Source organism: Euphorbia lathyris, chromosome 2, assembly GCF_963576675.1.
Source record: "Euphorbia lathyris chromosome 2, ddEupLath1.1, whole genome shotgun sequence".
In the NCBI taxonomy this organism is placed as follows: domain Eukaryota; kingdom Viridiplantae; phylum Streptophyta; class Magnoliopsida; order Malpighiales; family Euphorbiaceae; genus Euphorbia; species Euphorbia lathyris.
Window position 1 is genome coordinate 7,363,477 of NC_088911.1, and position 16,013 is coordinate 7,379,489.

The 16,013-nt window shown below is 32.3% G+C and overlaps 1 protein-coding gene across 2 annotated transcripts; it reads right to left on the minus strand.

Annotated features, from left to right (window-relative positions):
* Positions 1-6,169: 6,169 nt before the first annotated feature.
* LOC136220965 (UMP-CMP kinase 3-like) lies at positions 6,170-12,626 on the minus strand. Of its 2 annotated transcripts, XM_066008833.1 has the most exons (9): positions 12,475-12,626; positions 11,013-11,077; positions 10,592-10,643; positions 10,317-10,434; positions 9,726-9,882; positions 9,145-9,225; positions 8,936-9,043; positions 8,786-8,857; positions 6,170-6,433 (listed from the first exon to the last, which is right to left on the minus strand). In XM_066008833.1, the coding sequence occupies exons 2-9, from the start codon at positions 11,040-11,042 to the stop codon at positions 6,422-6,424; spliced, it is 630 nt and encodes a 209-aa protein (XP_065864905.1). In that variant the 5' UTR covers positions 11,043-11,077; positions 12,475-12,626; the 3' UTR covers positions 6,170-6,421. The 2 variants fall into 2 exon arrangements, with proteins under 2 accessions (XP_065864905.1, XP_065864904.1); XM_066008832.1 differs by lacking the exon at positions 6,170-6,433 and having other exon boundaries at positions 7,705-8,857.
* Between the last annotated feature and the right edge of the window lie 3,387 nt (positions 12,627-16,013).

Genomic DNA, 16,013 nt, shown 5'->3' on the forward strand with positions numbered 1-16,013 from the left:
AAAAATTTAATGGAAAGTTTAAAAAGAAAACGAGATAAAATCTAGCAAAAGGAGACCGGGCTTCACTTGTCCGTTTTGAGTTTATAATATATCGTTAAAAAGACCGCATTTCATAGAATACGTTTACATATTTCAAGTTATTCTAAATTCTATTTATCTGTTATATATTTAAGTCTCAAGTTGACAAAAATAACAAACCAAAAGTTGTTTATAATTTGTTTTGCATATATATAATTTATAAAAATAATTTTAAATTAATTATATATATTTAATATATATAAATATTATTTATTTATTTATTACGTCATCCGGTTCGACCAATCCGAGCCATCCGGTCCGATCAAGTGACCCGTGACCCAGTCACCAATCCGGTTTGATGTTCGGTCCGGTTCTGATAACATTGGTTTTTTCCCGCATAGGGACCGTTTGGGAGAAAAAATATGTTTTTCATTATTATTTTAATTTCTTACTTTGTTATTATTCACTTTTGAACATTGTCGCATGCTTTTGTGGTGAATTGTATTCATTATTTTTGGATACTTTTGTTTAATTATATTCTCTACTTGTTTCCATGATACAGTTGAAGACTTTAAGGAAATTGTGTGATAATTTTCGGTTAATTATATCACTTATAGATATTTTTTTAACTTGTTTTAGTTGTTTCATTGATATTGTTCGTGAAATGTTTTTTTATAAGTTTTTAAGGATGCATGTTACAAATATATATGTTTTTCTATATTATTATTTTTAAATAGTATAATATATATTTTAATTATATTTATATAAGAACATATATATGTCCATCTGACTAGCTAGCACCTAATATTTTTTACAATTTCGGAAAAAACTTCATTCACACTGTCTAAAATTAGCCCAACTTGTAACATTAGGGTCTCAATACTCTCCATTATAATGTTAAGAGTAAAATTGTTCTAAATTAACCACGATAGATATATTTTTGTATAATATAACTTTTAATTACTAATAATTTAGTGTAGAAAGCAATAATTATTAGGGTTAATTATACCTAGATGTTTTGTGGTTTCACAGATTTACAGATGGCTACATGTGGTATTTTTCGTTACAAACGCAACCTGTGGTTTGCAAAATTTTCAGTTTTTGTTGATTTGTCAAATTTGGCCAATAACGACCTCAAAATGTAAATTTTCAAAAGTTAAATGATATTTTAAACAACTTTAATTCTTCAACTTTTTAGGTTTGAATTTATTTAGGTATTGTTTTTTATGAGAGAAAAAGTTAATTTTTAGAGAGAAAACTCCAAAAATGATGATTTTCAAAAATTAAAAATGTGGTTCTATAGTAAATATGATACTAAATAACTTTAATTCTTAAAAAAATTTATTTTGAAGTCGTTATCGGTCAAATTTGGCAAGGTCAATAAAAAACGAAAATTTTGCAAACCATAGGGTTGCGTTTGTAACGAAAAATACCGTAGATACCAATTTGCAAATCCGTGAAATCATAAAGAGTATATTTGTAATTAACAGTAATTATTAATACACATCAATTAAAATAAAATAAAGAAGGAAAATTTATATGAAAATTTATTTTTCAAAACTTATCTACAATTATGTCAAGTAATAATTTGAATTATATCAAATTAATAAAATCACTAAATATATTTTAAGGATTAAGATTTATAATCTAAGGGTCTAGAATATATTTTTTAGAATTTTGAATTTATAAATTAGGGTTTTGAATTTTTTAATTAAAGTATAAAAAAGTACTCTATTTGTTATATATATAGAAAATAATGATACATTGAGAATTAGTTTTGGCGCATACGGTGTAACTGTAATTTGGTAAGAATGGTGATATTGATGTAAAAAGCCCATAATTAAGCGGACCTAAGGCCCATGGATTCTTTCAAAAAACAACTAATTAAAATGGCTTTACCACAATTTCAAACAATTACAAAATTTATTTTCAAGCTTTGTATTTTAATGGCATAAAAGTAGATATGTTCACGGGCTAGGGTATTCTTCCAGGCCCGTGTCCTTTGGGTCGGGCTTGGATATGAAAATTTATCTTTAGGTCCAAGCCGGTCTGGGTCTATTAAAGTCCGTCTCTTTTTCGGGCGGGTTTGGGATTTATAAAAATATCACAGGCCAGTCTAACCGGTCCGTCTATTAATATTAATTAATAAATTTATATTTTATATATTAATATTTATTTTTAAATATAAATTTAATTTTTTATTATTAAAAACTATACATATATATTTAGGTGGTTTATATGGGCTGGGCTTGAGATTTGATGAGCCCAGCCTGAGCCCCAGCCCGTCTAAATTAACAGCGGGCTAGACTTGACTTGAACTGAGTATTTTTTAGACAAAAGCTTACTAGACCCAGCCCATGAACAAGCCTAAATAAAAGTTTATTTAGTCTTGTATTATCCAAAATCTTATCATTTATATACTGTGATATTAGTAATATTTATCCTCAAGTTATTTTAAATGTGATATTTTAGCCCATTTTTAGATTAAAAATGGCATCATTTTTGACACATGATATATACAAATAATAATTGTTTTATTTATTTATTTTTTACATATAGACTTAATATGTGAATAAATAAGAAAACAAATCAATTCATTATGAATTCTCCATTCGTAAATCTTGTATTGCCTTTAATTGGTGCTTGTATAAAATTATATTCCTCATTATTTTCTTACTGATGGAATGATAAAAACATTTTTTTAAAAAAATTAATTTTAAATGAAAAAATAAAACAATTGTCACGTGTATATGCCACATGTCAAAATTTGTATCATTTAGTAAAATTTAACAAATTATTTACTTTTCTAATCTAAAATGGATTAAAGGTCACTTGTGGAAGACAAATGTTATCAAATGATACCACATAAATGAAATTTTTAATAGTCGCATAGGGATAACAGAATGGAATCAAGAAAGGGAAATAAGTAGAAATGAATGGAATGACCCTGAATTTCCTTCTTTGTTTGTTTCAGTTCCACAAAGGAAATGATATACTCATAATTCCTTTTGTGGTTGTTTGGTTCAAATGAGGTAATAAACTAGACTTGTATTTTTAACAATAATTTATATACAATAATATGTCTATATTAATAAATTAATCACATGTAAATATAAGAATGAAAATCAATTTATTCAACTATTAAAATCAAAAGACGATGAAACTAAAGAAACATAAATAAAATAAATCAAAGAAAATGCATAAATATTTTAGTTTAAAAAGAAAATAATTATTTTAAAATAATTAAAAATAAATACCAAAACTGAATAATATGATAAAAGAAAAATATTTGTCAAAATTATTTTTCAAGATATAAAAACAAATAAGTATAAGGATCGAAAGTGAGATTAGTCTAGGGATAAAAAAAATAAAATAAATAAATATAAGGATCAAAATAAAAATAAAAAAGTAAAAATTAGTCAAAAAAATATTTGTTGAGAATAAATAAATAAATAATATATAAGTATAAGGATCAAAAGTGAAATTAATCTAAGGATTAAAAAAGTAAGAATAAATAAATATATGGACCAAAATAAAATTAAAAACAAAATAGAGACAAAAATGAAATTTTATAAGGAGAGTAGATATTTAAATTAGTGAGAAAGAGGGGAAATGGAATGGAAAACCTTAGAGGGACGGAGGGAATGAGATTAGAATGAGTTAAGGGTAAACCCAAAACTAAAAGAATGTAAAGGGGATGATTGAATTGATTAAACAAACACCGACAAAGGGAATGAAACCTCATCATTCTCTAACCCTTTTCTGAAACCCCCAAAACAAACGGTGATTCAGAAAAGCATAAAATGATTACAAAATGGGTAAATTACACCTATGGTCATTGAATTTTACCCTTTTTAACGTTATAGCCACTGAACTTTAATTCTTAATGTTATAATCACTGAACTTTATATTTTTTTAATATCGATGGCTACTTTGACCGCTGACCAGCGTTTCTTACCTTTGACTCTCCCTTTTCACATATTCTCTCTCCATCAAATATAACATAAGTAAATGGCATAATACTCATTTGGCTCCCTAAACTAAAGCTTCAAAATCAATTAGGACTTTAAACTATCAAAATCATCAACCAGGTCCTGAACTAACCAAAAATCATCAATTTAGTCCCCATTTTAAACAAAAACCATCAATTTAGACCTCATCGAAAATCATTCGGTTGAACAGTTTCATACCCTCTTCCACAAACCCATTTTGAACCAACACATAGATTATTACAGTCTATATCAAATCGTCACTGTTTCTGATTTTAGGATATGATGATGACTCAATTGATGATTTTTGCTTAGTTGAAGGACCTGATTGATGATTTTGATAGTTTAGGGTCTTAATTGACTTTGAAGTTTTAGTTTGGGGATCAAATGGATGTAATGTCTAAGTAAATAAAACAAAAGAGTAAGATAAAATTGGATAAATTCCACCTAAGATCATTTAACTTTATTTTTATTGATACATTATGGCCGGTCAATTTTAAAATTTAATATAAAAGTTACTTAACTTTAACCATTCTAACAGAATGGTTACCTTACGTTGGAATAAAGCTATAATAGCCCTTGTGGTATCTATTTTGCCCTTATAGCATCATTTAGTAACATTTGTACCCGTGAAATATAAATGACATTTAATCCATTTTTTATACGGATTAATCTCGGACATGTTGAATTTAATCGTAAATCAACGAAATAGTTTTTTCTCAAGCCTGACTTGAAGGAGTTAATCTCAAATACAAGGTTAAACCGTTGCTCCAATTGGAGGCTGAAATTGATTAAAAGATAGTTCATCTTTACAAACAATGAGGCTTAAATAGCTCTCCTAGTTAATAAAGTAAAAGACTAAAAGGACCTAGCTAAGGTTACAAAACAAGGAGTTAATCTCAAATACAAGATTAAACCGTTGCTCCAATTGGAGACTGAAATTGATTAAAAGATAGTTCATATTTACAAACAAGGGGGCTTAAATAGCTCTCCTAGTTAATAAAGTAAAAGATTAAAAGGGCTTAGCTAGGGTTACAAAACAATTAAGGATGGATAGAGATAGAATGGAAAAGTATGCCAAAATGACATTTAGGGAAATGAACCTAAATAGAAAAATAGTAAAATAAAGAGTGACATAAACAGTAATTATAAAGGATATGAGAATTCTGGCAGCTCAATTATAATTCTGGCAGCTTTTGTCTCTCTTATCCCCTAACTGGATTTTGTTGGAAAATCCATGCCACACGGCATGTGGTCTTCATCCTGCGCCCAACCAGCTTCGTCAAAATCTCCACAATCCAGCCTCCAATTGAGTTGCATGGCATGTGGCTCAAAAGCACATGGCGTGTGAATTTAATCAGAAAGTTCCAGGGGCTCCTTGCCTTACCAACATGGCATGTGCCCCTGATGACACACCATGTGGGGAATTGATGCTCACAACTCCTCTTTCTCCCTCGTCTCACACGGCATATGGGGAATTGATACTCACAGCTCCTCTTTCTCCCTCGTCTCACACATCCTGTGGAACGCTTTTTCTCCATACTTTGGCCTCGTGTTGGTATTAGAGATGTCCGCATCAATTTTGGATGAAAAATTAATTGATTTGTTAACTCTTGCCACATGAGACATAATTTTTTTACATGTGACATATATAAATCATAATTATTTAAAAAGAACTTCATATTGACATGTTTCTTGATAACTCATATAGACTTTTTTTTTTTTTTTGAAACGATAACTCATAGATTTAGAACGTGGATAAATAAGAAAAAAAACTAATTCCTTATTTATCCACAAAATAAGTATATATTGTAAAAAAAATTAAAACAATTGACACACATGTACATATCATATATAAAAAAATCGTATCATGATAAATTAGTTGATTTTTCATCTAAAATGAGTTAAATATCACCTATAGAAATAGCTTAATACGCAAATGATAAGATTTTAAATACCACATCCACAGAATGTGAATAGTTAAAAGTCTATTTCAATTCAATTGTTGTACAATTTTTCAATTTCAACCAAACATTTCGTATTAAAAAAAACTATACAAAATAAGCAAACCGACACTCAATCTTGCAGATGGAGACGTTAATACAGTACAATCACCTGTAATGAACAGTCAATAATAATAATAAAAAAAATAGCTAACAAAATAGAAAATCGACCAATATCTTATTGCAACACGTCCTTATTGAAAATTAGAAACATAGAACAAAAATAATGTAGAGGTGTAAACCTCATTACAAAATGTATGGCCATCTATATATAATTATATATCTTAAGTAACAAACCTCTGCCACAAGAGGCTATCTGGTAAACTACAATACCTTAACCCAACTTTGCATAATGGCACGAAATCAACAAATATCAAATATTCGGTTGTGTATTGGGCACAATTGCGACCCCTAAACAGCAACCTGCAAATACCATAGTCAACGAGCAATCAGATTATAAAATCCACGTATAAAATAATGCAATATTAAATTAGGTGCAATTTCAAACCTTGTTAATCTATGTTGCACGGATATATAAAGGGACACAACACGGGAAATGTCATTTCTAAAACATAAATTTCATAAAATAGTCTTCAAACGAAAACAGACACGCACATGAAACGCAGAAATGCTACTAAAGAAGAGTGTCCGTGCAACATAGTTATTAACGAAAGATGAGTTTTTTTCATGTACTATTTCATGTTCTGGAACACCCTCCAACCTCTTCTATTAATGACGCTTGTCCGGTAAATATTAAGCTTGTTTTGTATGTGGAGGCTAAATTCGCTTTCCCGCAATGCCCATAAGGCTAAATTTGTAAATTATCCCCAGTTAAAATTTCCAAAGTTTCCGCTTTTCCAGCTACTCGGTGCAGATAGCAAAAATAGTAGGATAGCCAATTTTTGACATAATAATACAATTTCCAGAGAAGATCCGCTTAACATGATTTTTAATTTTGTTGCATTTATATCATATATATTCATGTGAATTATATAACACGAATATGACGATGACACCCCTAAAAAATAGTAAGAAATGTGCATTGCAACTATCAGGAAGGTGTGAATCTAAGCCTTACTATAATTTTAATCTCCACCATAAGATTTTAATAAGCTTAAATCTAAAGGTGGCTGATCAAATTCACTTGGTCAGTCGCTAACTATGTGAAAATTGCTGCTGCAACTATATGCAGATATAGATTTTCTCGGGTTAAATCTCAAAAAGAGGCCTTCTAAGGGAATTATTCTGAACCTGGTAATGATTGGCAAAGAATTCCCTTTGAGGGGCTGTTATTAACACAGAGTTACAAACAGCCCCTCCAAGGGAATTATTTCCCAACCATTATCAGGTTGGAATACTCCCCTTGAAGGACCCCTTTTTGGGGTTTGACCTGATTTTCTCCGGTTCTTCCATAATAAACTGCTATCCTGGCTATCACTAAATGTCAGTTGTAATACAGAAAGGCTCGGAAAATTTTCTATGGATTTGAGCATATTAGTGCACAAATTTAATTACTTTGAAATTTGAATTACCAGAAGATGCATACAGTTTCTTCTTTGCTAACATGGTTATTTACACAAAAAAGTATTCCTTCTTACTAGAAACAATTGAGGCTGCATTCAGCCATGACGTTAAAAGCTTCAGAGGTGTTCACCTAGGTGTCCAGGCGAAGCACCGCACCAGTGCCTCAGACCTCCCCACTCCTAGGCAAGCACCTCAGCCCAAGCACAGGTCATAGAGATGTGCTTTAGCAATTTCTGACTTCTTTTCAAAATTTGGATGCTATTTTGGAAGGGAAATAGGAAACTTTAATAACTGCAAAGATTTTGGAAAATAGTATCATAAATTCATTGTTTTTATTTTTTTTATTTAAAAAAAATCTAGTTAGAAAAACAAATTAAATAATTTAAGGAAAGTGAACAAGTAGAAAAGGATGGCATAATATTAATTGGGGAAATAAAAAAGCTATTTGTCTCTTTAATTAAGAACGAATTGTAGCAGATTTTGAAAGAAAATTGCAGCTTTACAAGAAATAAAAGGAAAACACACACTAAAGACTGCAAAGTTAGCAAAAGATAGGATATAAAAAAAGGCAAGTAGCTTTATTAGTACAAAACGAAAATTAATTAGAAAAGCTTCAAGGAGAAGATCAAAGCAAAAGGTTCAAGTTTTATCTTTTGGATTGAGAAAGTAGATTTTTTAGCTTTGTTCTTTTTGTTTCTTTTACTTTTTTTTTTTTGGATCTTCAAAGTTGAAAATGATGATCATCATAACTTATCTGATTCTATATTTACTCATCATACCACTTCAATGGTATATTTAGTTATTGTTTCTACCTTTTCTTTTTCAGTTAGCACCCTACATCGTTAAGGTGTGCGCCTAGGGTTATTTGAGTTCTAATCGCCTTAAGAGCGGCTAGTGCATTTAGCACCAGGGAAATCCAGGTCAGCATCACTATCCTAGATTTTTCTAAGAAAATTTCCAAGTCCTAAAAGCAAGCAACAAATTTTTATGGGAACTTTAAGTTTGACAAATAGGTTATGAAGAACTCAAGTAAGCAATCATTATGTTCCACGACCAGACACAAAAGCACAAGGAAAATAGAGCAAGCAAATACGATGTGATAGCTAAATCATTCAACAGACTAATGGAATTAGAACATCACCAATACCATTTTCCCTGGTAAACTTACACTTAATAATGAATTCCTTCTTCAGATTTTAATTTCCATTCAACATGGAAAGCCTACAAGGAAAAACATAAATGGTTCTTTACCTTCTCATCTTTTTTGGTAAATACAGCTTTAACAGTCTCAAAAACCTCGTTAATTGGTTTAGCAGCATCAATCTGCAGGTTAGAGCAACAAAACAATGATTCAAATTGAAAAATATAATAGCATAAAGATAAATGCCAAGGAGAGACTACCTTGCAAACTTTCCCCTTGGCTTCATAGTACTGAATCACAGGGAGGCTAGACTCTAGAAAAACTTTGAAACGCTTCCTTATTGTCTCTATGTTATCATCTACTCTACCCTTCTCACATCAAAGAGTCATCAAGACAAAACATAAGAAGAACTGAAACAAGAGGTCTTATTCCTGCAGATGCAAAAACACAGTGGTCTCATTTGGCAAACCTGGTTCCTACTCAAAAGGCGTCTCTCCATTTCTTCCTCGGAACAATCAAAGAACAAAACAACTTCTGGTGTAATCTTGGTCTGCATAAAAACCATATATTTAGCAATGAACAAATAATCCATAATATTTATTACTATGAAATTTCTTGGTTCTTTTTTTCCTGTGAAAATGAAATATGAAAGATCACTAAAAGACTAGTCTAGAAAAAACTACCATTAAAAATTGACCAACCCTGATTACAGAAACATTCATAACTTCCTAAGGAGAACAGAATGTCTAAGCAAATGGATAATGAATTTGCAAGAACTCCTTCCGTCCAAGATATTCTATATTCTCTATAATCTATCAAATATATATATATATATAAAAGAACCCTTTCTTTTCTTTTTTTTTTATTCATCATCGTCTCTCATCTATATGTAGTGTACAAGAACAATTCCTGAGAACACGGGAAGCTTTCAAGTTAAAAATATAATTTGGGAAGCAAAGATCTCCAATATCACCCCTCGTACCTATTTAAGCTAGATACCACGAGTATTAGATTAAATATTGAAATGCAAAATCACATAGAAAGGCTTACAACAGATTCGAATGCAGCACGATTTTCCTCATTCCGAGGAAAACCGTCGATCAGAAATTTGTCATTGCCGTTATCCTGCATTGCTTTTTGTAGTAGCTTTATTGTAACCTCTGAAGGCACAATTTTCCCCTCCTTAATCATGTTCTGGATCATGGTTCTGTGGCCCACAGAGAAGAAAGTGTTTTATTTTTTTATAAAAGATATTCCAAATCGAATTAATACAGTTGAAATACTCAATACAATGCAGTTGGCTCAGGTAAGAATTAAGTACTTTTATAGAACATCAAACTTAGGAGTCATGTTTCAAATATAGCACAAGATAAAAAAAAAAAGGGCGGCCCGGTCGCACTACGCGTCCCCGCTGAGCGAGGGTCCGGGGAGGGGTCCCACCACAAGGGTGTACTAGGGGCAAGCCTTCCCCTGCCAATTTATTTGGCAAGAGGCCGCTCCTAAGACTCGAACCCGTGACCTCTTGGTCACACGACAACAACGTTTACCGTTGCGCCAAGGCTCGCCCTCTAAATATAGCACAAGATAAAATTAATTAATTAATGTTATCAAGACTTTAAGCATGGCAGCATGCATTCATACCCATTTTCAGACCCAGAATTGATTTCCGCTCGAAGAAGATCCCCAGCACTGAGATGAGTATAACCATAGTGCTCAACAATATTTGCACACTGAGTACCCTTTCCGCTGCCTGGGCCACCTGATCATTCATTATAAAATAAAACAACCATCAACTAGAGGACATATGCATTATGCATATTACTTTAGCAAACAGCTTAAGGACGCCCAAAGGCAAAAACACCAAAAAAAAAAATCAACAAATAGCTTAAGTAAATGCTTAAAGCAAACTGGCTCACCCAAGACAAAAACAACTGTAGGATTCTTCTGAGCTACACTTCCGTTTTCTTCCTGCAGTAATTGATTTAACACATTTGAACCTCAAGAAAACAGAGTAAACATACTCAACCAAGAATATCAGTCAATTTTAAAACCATCCTCTTTACTGCTTCCTATAGAAAAGAGGATACAGATGAACCAAAAGAATTCCTTTTGTCGATGAATTGATTTACATCTCATCATCTTCCACAGTTTCTTTTACATTTTTATACATTTGCACTCGACAGGAAATTAAATTTCAAAGCATCTGACTGACTGGACAGGAGTTCTTTATATCACATAGATAGTTACTTCCCACTTTATGTAGAAGATACACTGTGCGCAAAAGCATAATCCAGAAGATAAAAGGTGCTGGAGACTCGAGTTTCTTTGAATAGTTACCTTTCTTGCAGCTTCAACAACAGTTCCCATGACTGACTATTTAATTAACTTGTTTTCAATATTACCTGAAAAAAGAACAATAGCATCAACATATCATGATATAAAAACAGTGAGTATATCAGGCAGCCTAACCTGAAAAATGATTGATTTCTATAAAATGAATAGGATGAATATACTGAAGAATTTAAGCAATCCATCAATTCAGATAATCTGAGAAAAGGTTTAATACCATGCAATAAAAGCATAGAATCAATATTGGCAAATATAGAATTTCAAAATTTACAGACTCTGTTTTAGCCATTCCATGAAAATCAATTAAGACATTTTGAGTAAAGATCTATAGTCATGAATAGCCTTTAATTTTGAATAAACTCATTAAACATGACTAATTTCAATATGAGCACCTGGTATCCACTACTCTTTGGTCTAGTGGTACTCAGTCCCCATGACTTCAAAAAACACATCCCCTTCCCCAGTATCTAATGTAAAAGAATGTAAACCAAAAAAAATGTAAAAGAAAAAAATATGAGCACCTGGTGTAATTTTTTAAAGCCGATATAATTTCCATTTAAAAAGCATAACAGATCTGTATAGTATGTCAGTTTGACCTATAGATGTGTCAATGCAAACTTACTATTTAAAAGTGGAGGTAAATTATGAAATGATTTTAAAAGAATCCCCCAACAAATCTGATAATTGTCTATGAAAAATAGCGCCATTAAACAAAATACAAAAACGAGCTGAAATGAATCCAAACAAAAGCCAGATCCAAACAAAACTTCACACATGCAATACAAAAAGGGAGGGAAAACATTAAGGCATGTGATCTGTACCGTATGGTGTTCAATAACAATCACAATAACAACGAAGACAGTTTCAACAAATCAAAATAAGATTCTAGAGCTACAATTACAAATTGAAAGGCAAAATGCACTTGAATGTGAAGCTTGTACAACATATAGAGACGAAAACAGTTGGATCCGAGCTCGACGAAATTGAAAATGAGATCACCGAGAAATGCAACGCCACATACAAACTCAATGAAATGAAAAACAAAAGAGGCAAACAGATAATTGAGAAGCAAATCATCAAGAGATGTAAGATCGAATTCAAATAAAAGCTGTAGAAGCATGTGATCCGTACCGTATGGTGTCTAAGGACAATCAAAATAACAACGAAGACAATTTCAACAAAGCCAAATAAGATTCTAGAGCTACAATTACAAATTGAAAGGCAAAATGCACTTAAATGTGAAGCTTCTACACCATACAGAGACGAAAACAGTTGGATCCGAGCTCGACGAAATAAAAAATGAGATCACCGAGAAATGCAACGCCACACTCAAACTCAATTAAATGAAAAACAAAAGAGGCAAACAGATAATTGAGAAGCAAATCATCAAGAGATGTAAGATCGAATTCATATAAAAGCTGTAGAAGCATGTGGAAAAAGGAGATCTTACCTTCGGCAAGGAAGAGAGAGCGTTGAGGGGAATCAGAGACGAATGAGAAAAGGAAGAGAAATTTCTGAGTCTAAATAGGGAGAGGGAGAATTCTGCTGTGGAGAGAGATTTGATCTTTTCCGCATGGAATCGACGAACTCCCTTTCCTGTATTTCAGAAAATTGGTCGGTAAGGGCAAATATGTAATTTCAAATTAAAAAATTTCCACTTGGCGTAATAATAACGGCTTTCGGTTTGGGTGAATCTTAAGCTATGCTAATTAATTGAATAATGGATTAATTTGGCGAATCAAGTTAGCTAGGAGGGATGCAAATGGGGTGGGGTTTCCAGTCCCATTATGACCCGTTTCGATGGGAACGGGGAATCGCTTATAATGATCCCTATGGAATGGGGATGGGGATAGTTTTATCCCTTTTAGTGGGGATGGGAAAGGTATATCCGCTCCATGGATATTCACGACTATTTTCCATGATAATTGATGTTTTTAGATGATTTAAATACATTTTAATTAGGTGATTGATTGTTTTCAAATTTTTAATTTTTTTGCGGTTTGGAAAATTTGAGAATGATTCTTAATGTTTGGCATCATTAGCTACCGCTTCTTGAAAGTTTTAGGCTTTATTATTTTTTTAAAATATAAACGGTGATTTCTTGCGGGAAACGGGGAATGTGGAATGGAGAAATAGGTTTTGGAATATCCGTAAATGGGGAATGGGGATCCCCGTGGGGTCGGGAATGGGGAATCCCCGACTAGTCGAGAATGGGAAATGCATTTCCCGACCCGGCCCGGCCCATTTACATCCCTAGCTAGTAGGATTAATTTTTTTTTTAAGGAAAATGGAAATTTTATTAACAATTTTCGAGCAAAAACATTATAAAGGAAATAAGGGGAATATAATTCCAAACTCCATAATAAGATTTAGAATCGGTGTATCTCGCTAGAGTATATGTTGCATGATTCGTTGATCGATTAGCAAAACTGATATGAAAGTTATTAATATCCAGACAAAGGGATTTACAATCGGAGATAATAACACCAAATACATAATCTATCACATAATATGAAAAGCATTAAAAATGTTTGAGAATTAGATTCCAGAACAATATCTTTGTATTTGTACTTTTTCAACCAACTCAACACTTCTTACACACTAAGACATTATGTTACTAGAATTATCTCTGATAACGAAACCAAAACTAGCAGTGCCTTGAGTAGAGAAACTCGCACACTTCAACATACCAAGTGAAGGTAGACACCACTTAGCACCTAGACGAGCAGTCAAAGAAGACGGACTGACAGACGTCAAACATAACTGAACTTGGTTTCAGCTCGAAAACAGAGCAGTAATGTGACTGAAAATCAAACCAGTTGGGACGTTCTTGTTGTTCCAAACCATGCGAACGGATCGGGGATTGCTCATGCTCTGGCACTTTCAACTTAAAATACTCATGGCATTGGAGAGAGAAAGGAGAAAAAACAAAATAGAAACAAAAACCTCAGAGAAACAAAAAAAAAAAACTCGTCAATAGTGAGACATTCTTAATCAAAATGACTTTGGACATATAAAAAAAACTTAATTAATGACCATCGATGCTAGTAGGATTAATTTAGTTCTAAATTAAATTCGAGTATTATTTTAGTATTTAGATTTAAATAAGTTTTAATTGACATGTGTCAGAATGAAAAAGTCACACATGTAAAATAACTAACAATTATATATAAACACGTATTATTTTAAACTAATTTGATCTTAAATGCTAAATTAAATGACCAAATTAATATTTTAACTTGATTTTGGATTAAATTAATTTTAACTTCAAGAATTAGATTGATAATATTCCTAATAAGCATACTTGTTTATGCGATTGGATCTTGTTATCATCATGTTAATTATTGGGTTAATGGTAATCCAATACATTTTGTATCATAATCATGTCAATTCAATTGTGTCAGTGGCGATTTCATATCGGATTTGTGAGTCACATGTAATTTTACTATCTTTGTTAATAGTGATAATTAAAAACGGGTTGAATGCACCATTAGTCAATGAACTTTCATGGTTGTTTCAAAATAGTCACTCAATCTCAATTTGTCTCAATAAAATCATTCAATTTTGAATTTAAATCTCAATAAAGCTAGTTCAGCGACTTCAAGAGCAAAAAGACACTGAAAATATGATGTGGCTTACACAGCAACACTGGTCAACTTTCACCGCTGAGCAAAACAACATGTAGTCGCCACCTAGTTGGCAAAAATGGCATATGGTCGCCATCTAGCTACACATGTTGTTTTGGTTAGCTAGGTGGCAGCCACGTATCGTCTAGGTGGCATCCATGTGTCATTTCCGATCAACGATGAAAGTTGACTACCGGTGATGTGGCAGTCACGTCACTTTTTTTGGTGTCTTTTTGTTTTTGAAGTAGCTGGAATGACTTAATTGAGACAAAATTCAAAGTTGAATGATTTTATTCAGTGACTTCAATGAGTTTTACAAGGAGCGTAGTATTAAGTGACAATTGACAGCAACATATACTCCTCAATAGAACAGAGTGGCGGAATGAAAAACTCGAACAACGATGAATTTGGTAAGAAACATGTTGTCTGAAAATAATATGCCAATTAATTTTTGGCTTGAAGTTGTTAATTGGGAAATTTATATTCTGAATAGAGGTCCTACATTAGCAGTAAAATATGTCACAACAAGAAGTTTGGAGTGGAGTGAAACCAACATTAGAACATTTCAGAGTCTTTGGCTGCATCTCCAATGTGCACATCTCTGATGAAAGAAGGACAAAGTTGGCAAGCAAGAGCCTATCGATTATATGATCCTATCTCCAAATGGATTATCATAAGTCGAGATGTCATTTTTGAAGAGGAAAAACAATGGGACTAGGATAAATAGTTAGAGGAACAAATCTTGATGGACTTGGATTGGGGAGATGATTATACTATATTGTTGAGGAAGATATAGAAGAACTCAATGTTGGAGAAATTTGTGAGCCCAGTGCCTCTTCAAGGGAATCAACAGAAGCTAATTTAGATGGAGGAGGAAGAATTCAATAAGCTCCGGGTTACTTGACAGATTATGTCACTGGTGACGGTTTTTTAGATGAAGACTTTGAGGTTAACATGGCTCAAATCATGTCGAAATACCTAATTAATTTTAAAGAAGCCTAAAAAAAGTCTTAAATAGAGGCGGTTGAGATGAATGAAACATGGAAGCCAACTGATTTGCCTATATGTGCCAAGGAAATTGAGGTGAAGTGGATGAGTGCAAAGGAAGATTGGAGGCAAAGGGCTATTCACAACAACAAGGAATTAATTACACAAAATTCTATACACCAGTGGCAAGGATGGATACAGTTTGCATAATCATTGTTTTGTCAGCTCAAATAGGATGAAAGATTTTCCAACTTGACATTGAAGTCAGCTTCCTTCATGGAGAAATAAGTGAATATGTATATGTAGAACAAACAATGAGATATGTGTAGAAAGGGAATGAGCAAAAGGCACATAAGCTGTAAAAATCCTTGTACAG

Excerpts from the sequence above, each read along its gene's own strand:
- LOC136220965 (XM_066008832.1), bottom strand. The coding sequence starts at position 11,042 with ATGGGAACTGTTGTTGAAGCTGCAAGAAAG. Across the intron at positions 10,644-11,012 it reads TTGTTGAAGCTGCAAGAAAG|GAAGAAAACGGAAGTGTAGC; the intron begins GTAACTATTCAA and ends CAATTACTGCAG. Across the intron at positions 8,858-8,935 it reads CCAAGGGGAAAGTTTGCAAG|ATTGATGCTGCTAAACCAAT; the intron begins GTAGTCTCTCCT and ends TCTAACCTGCAG.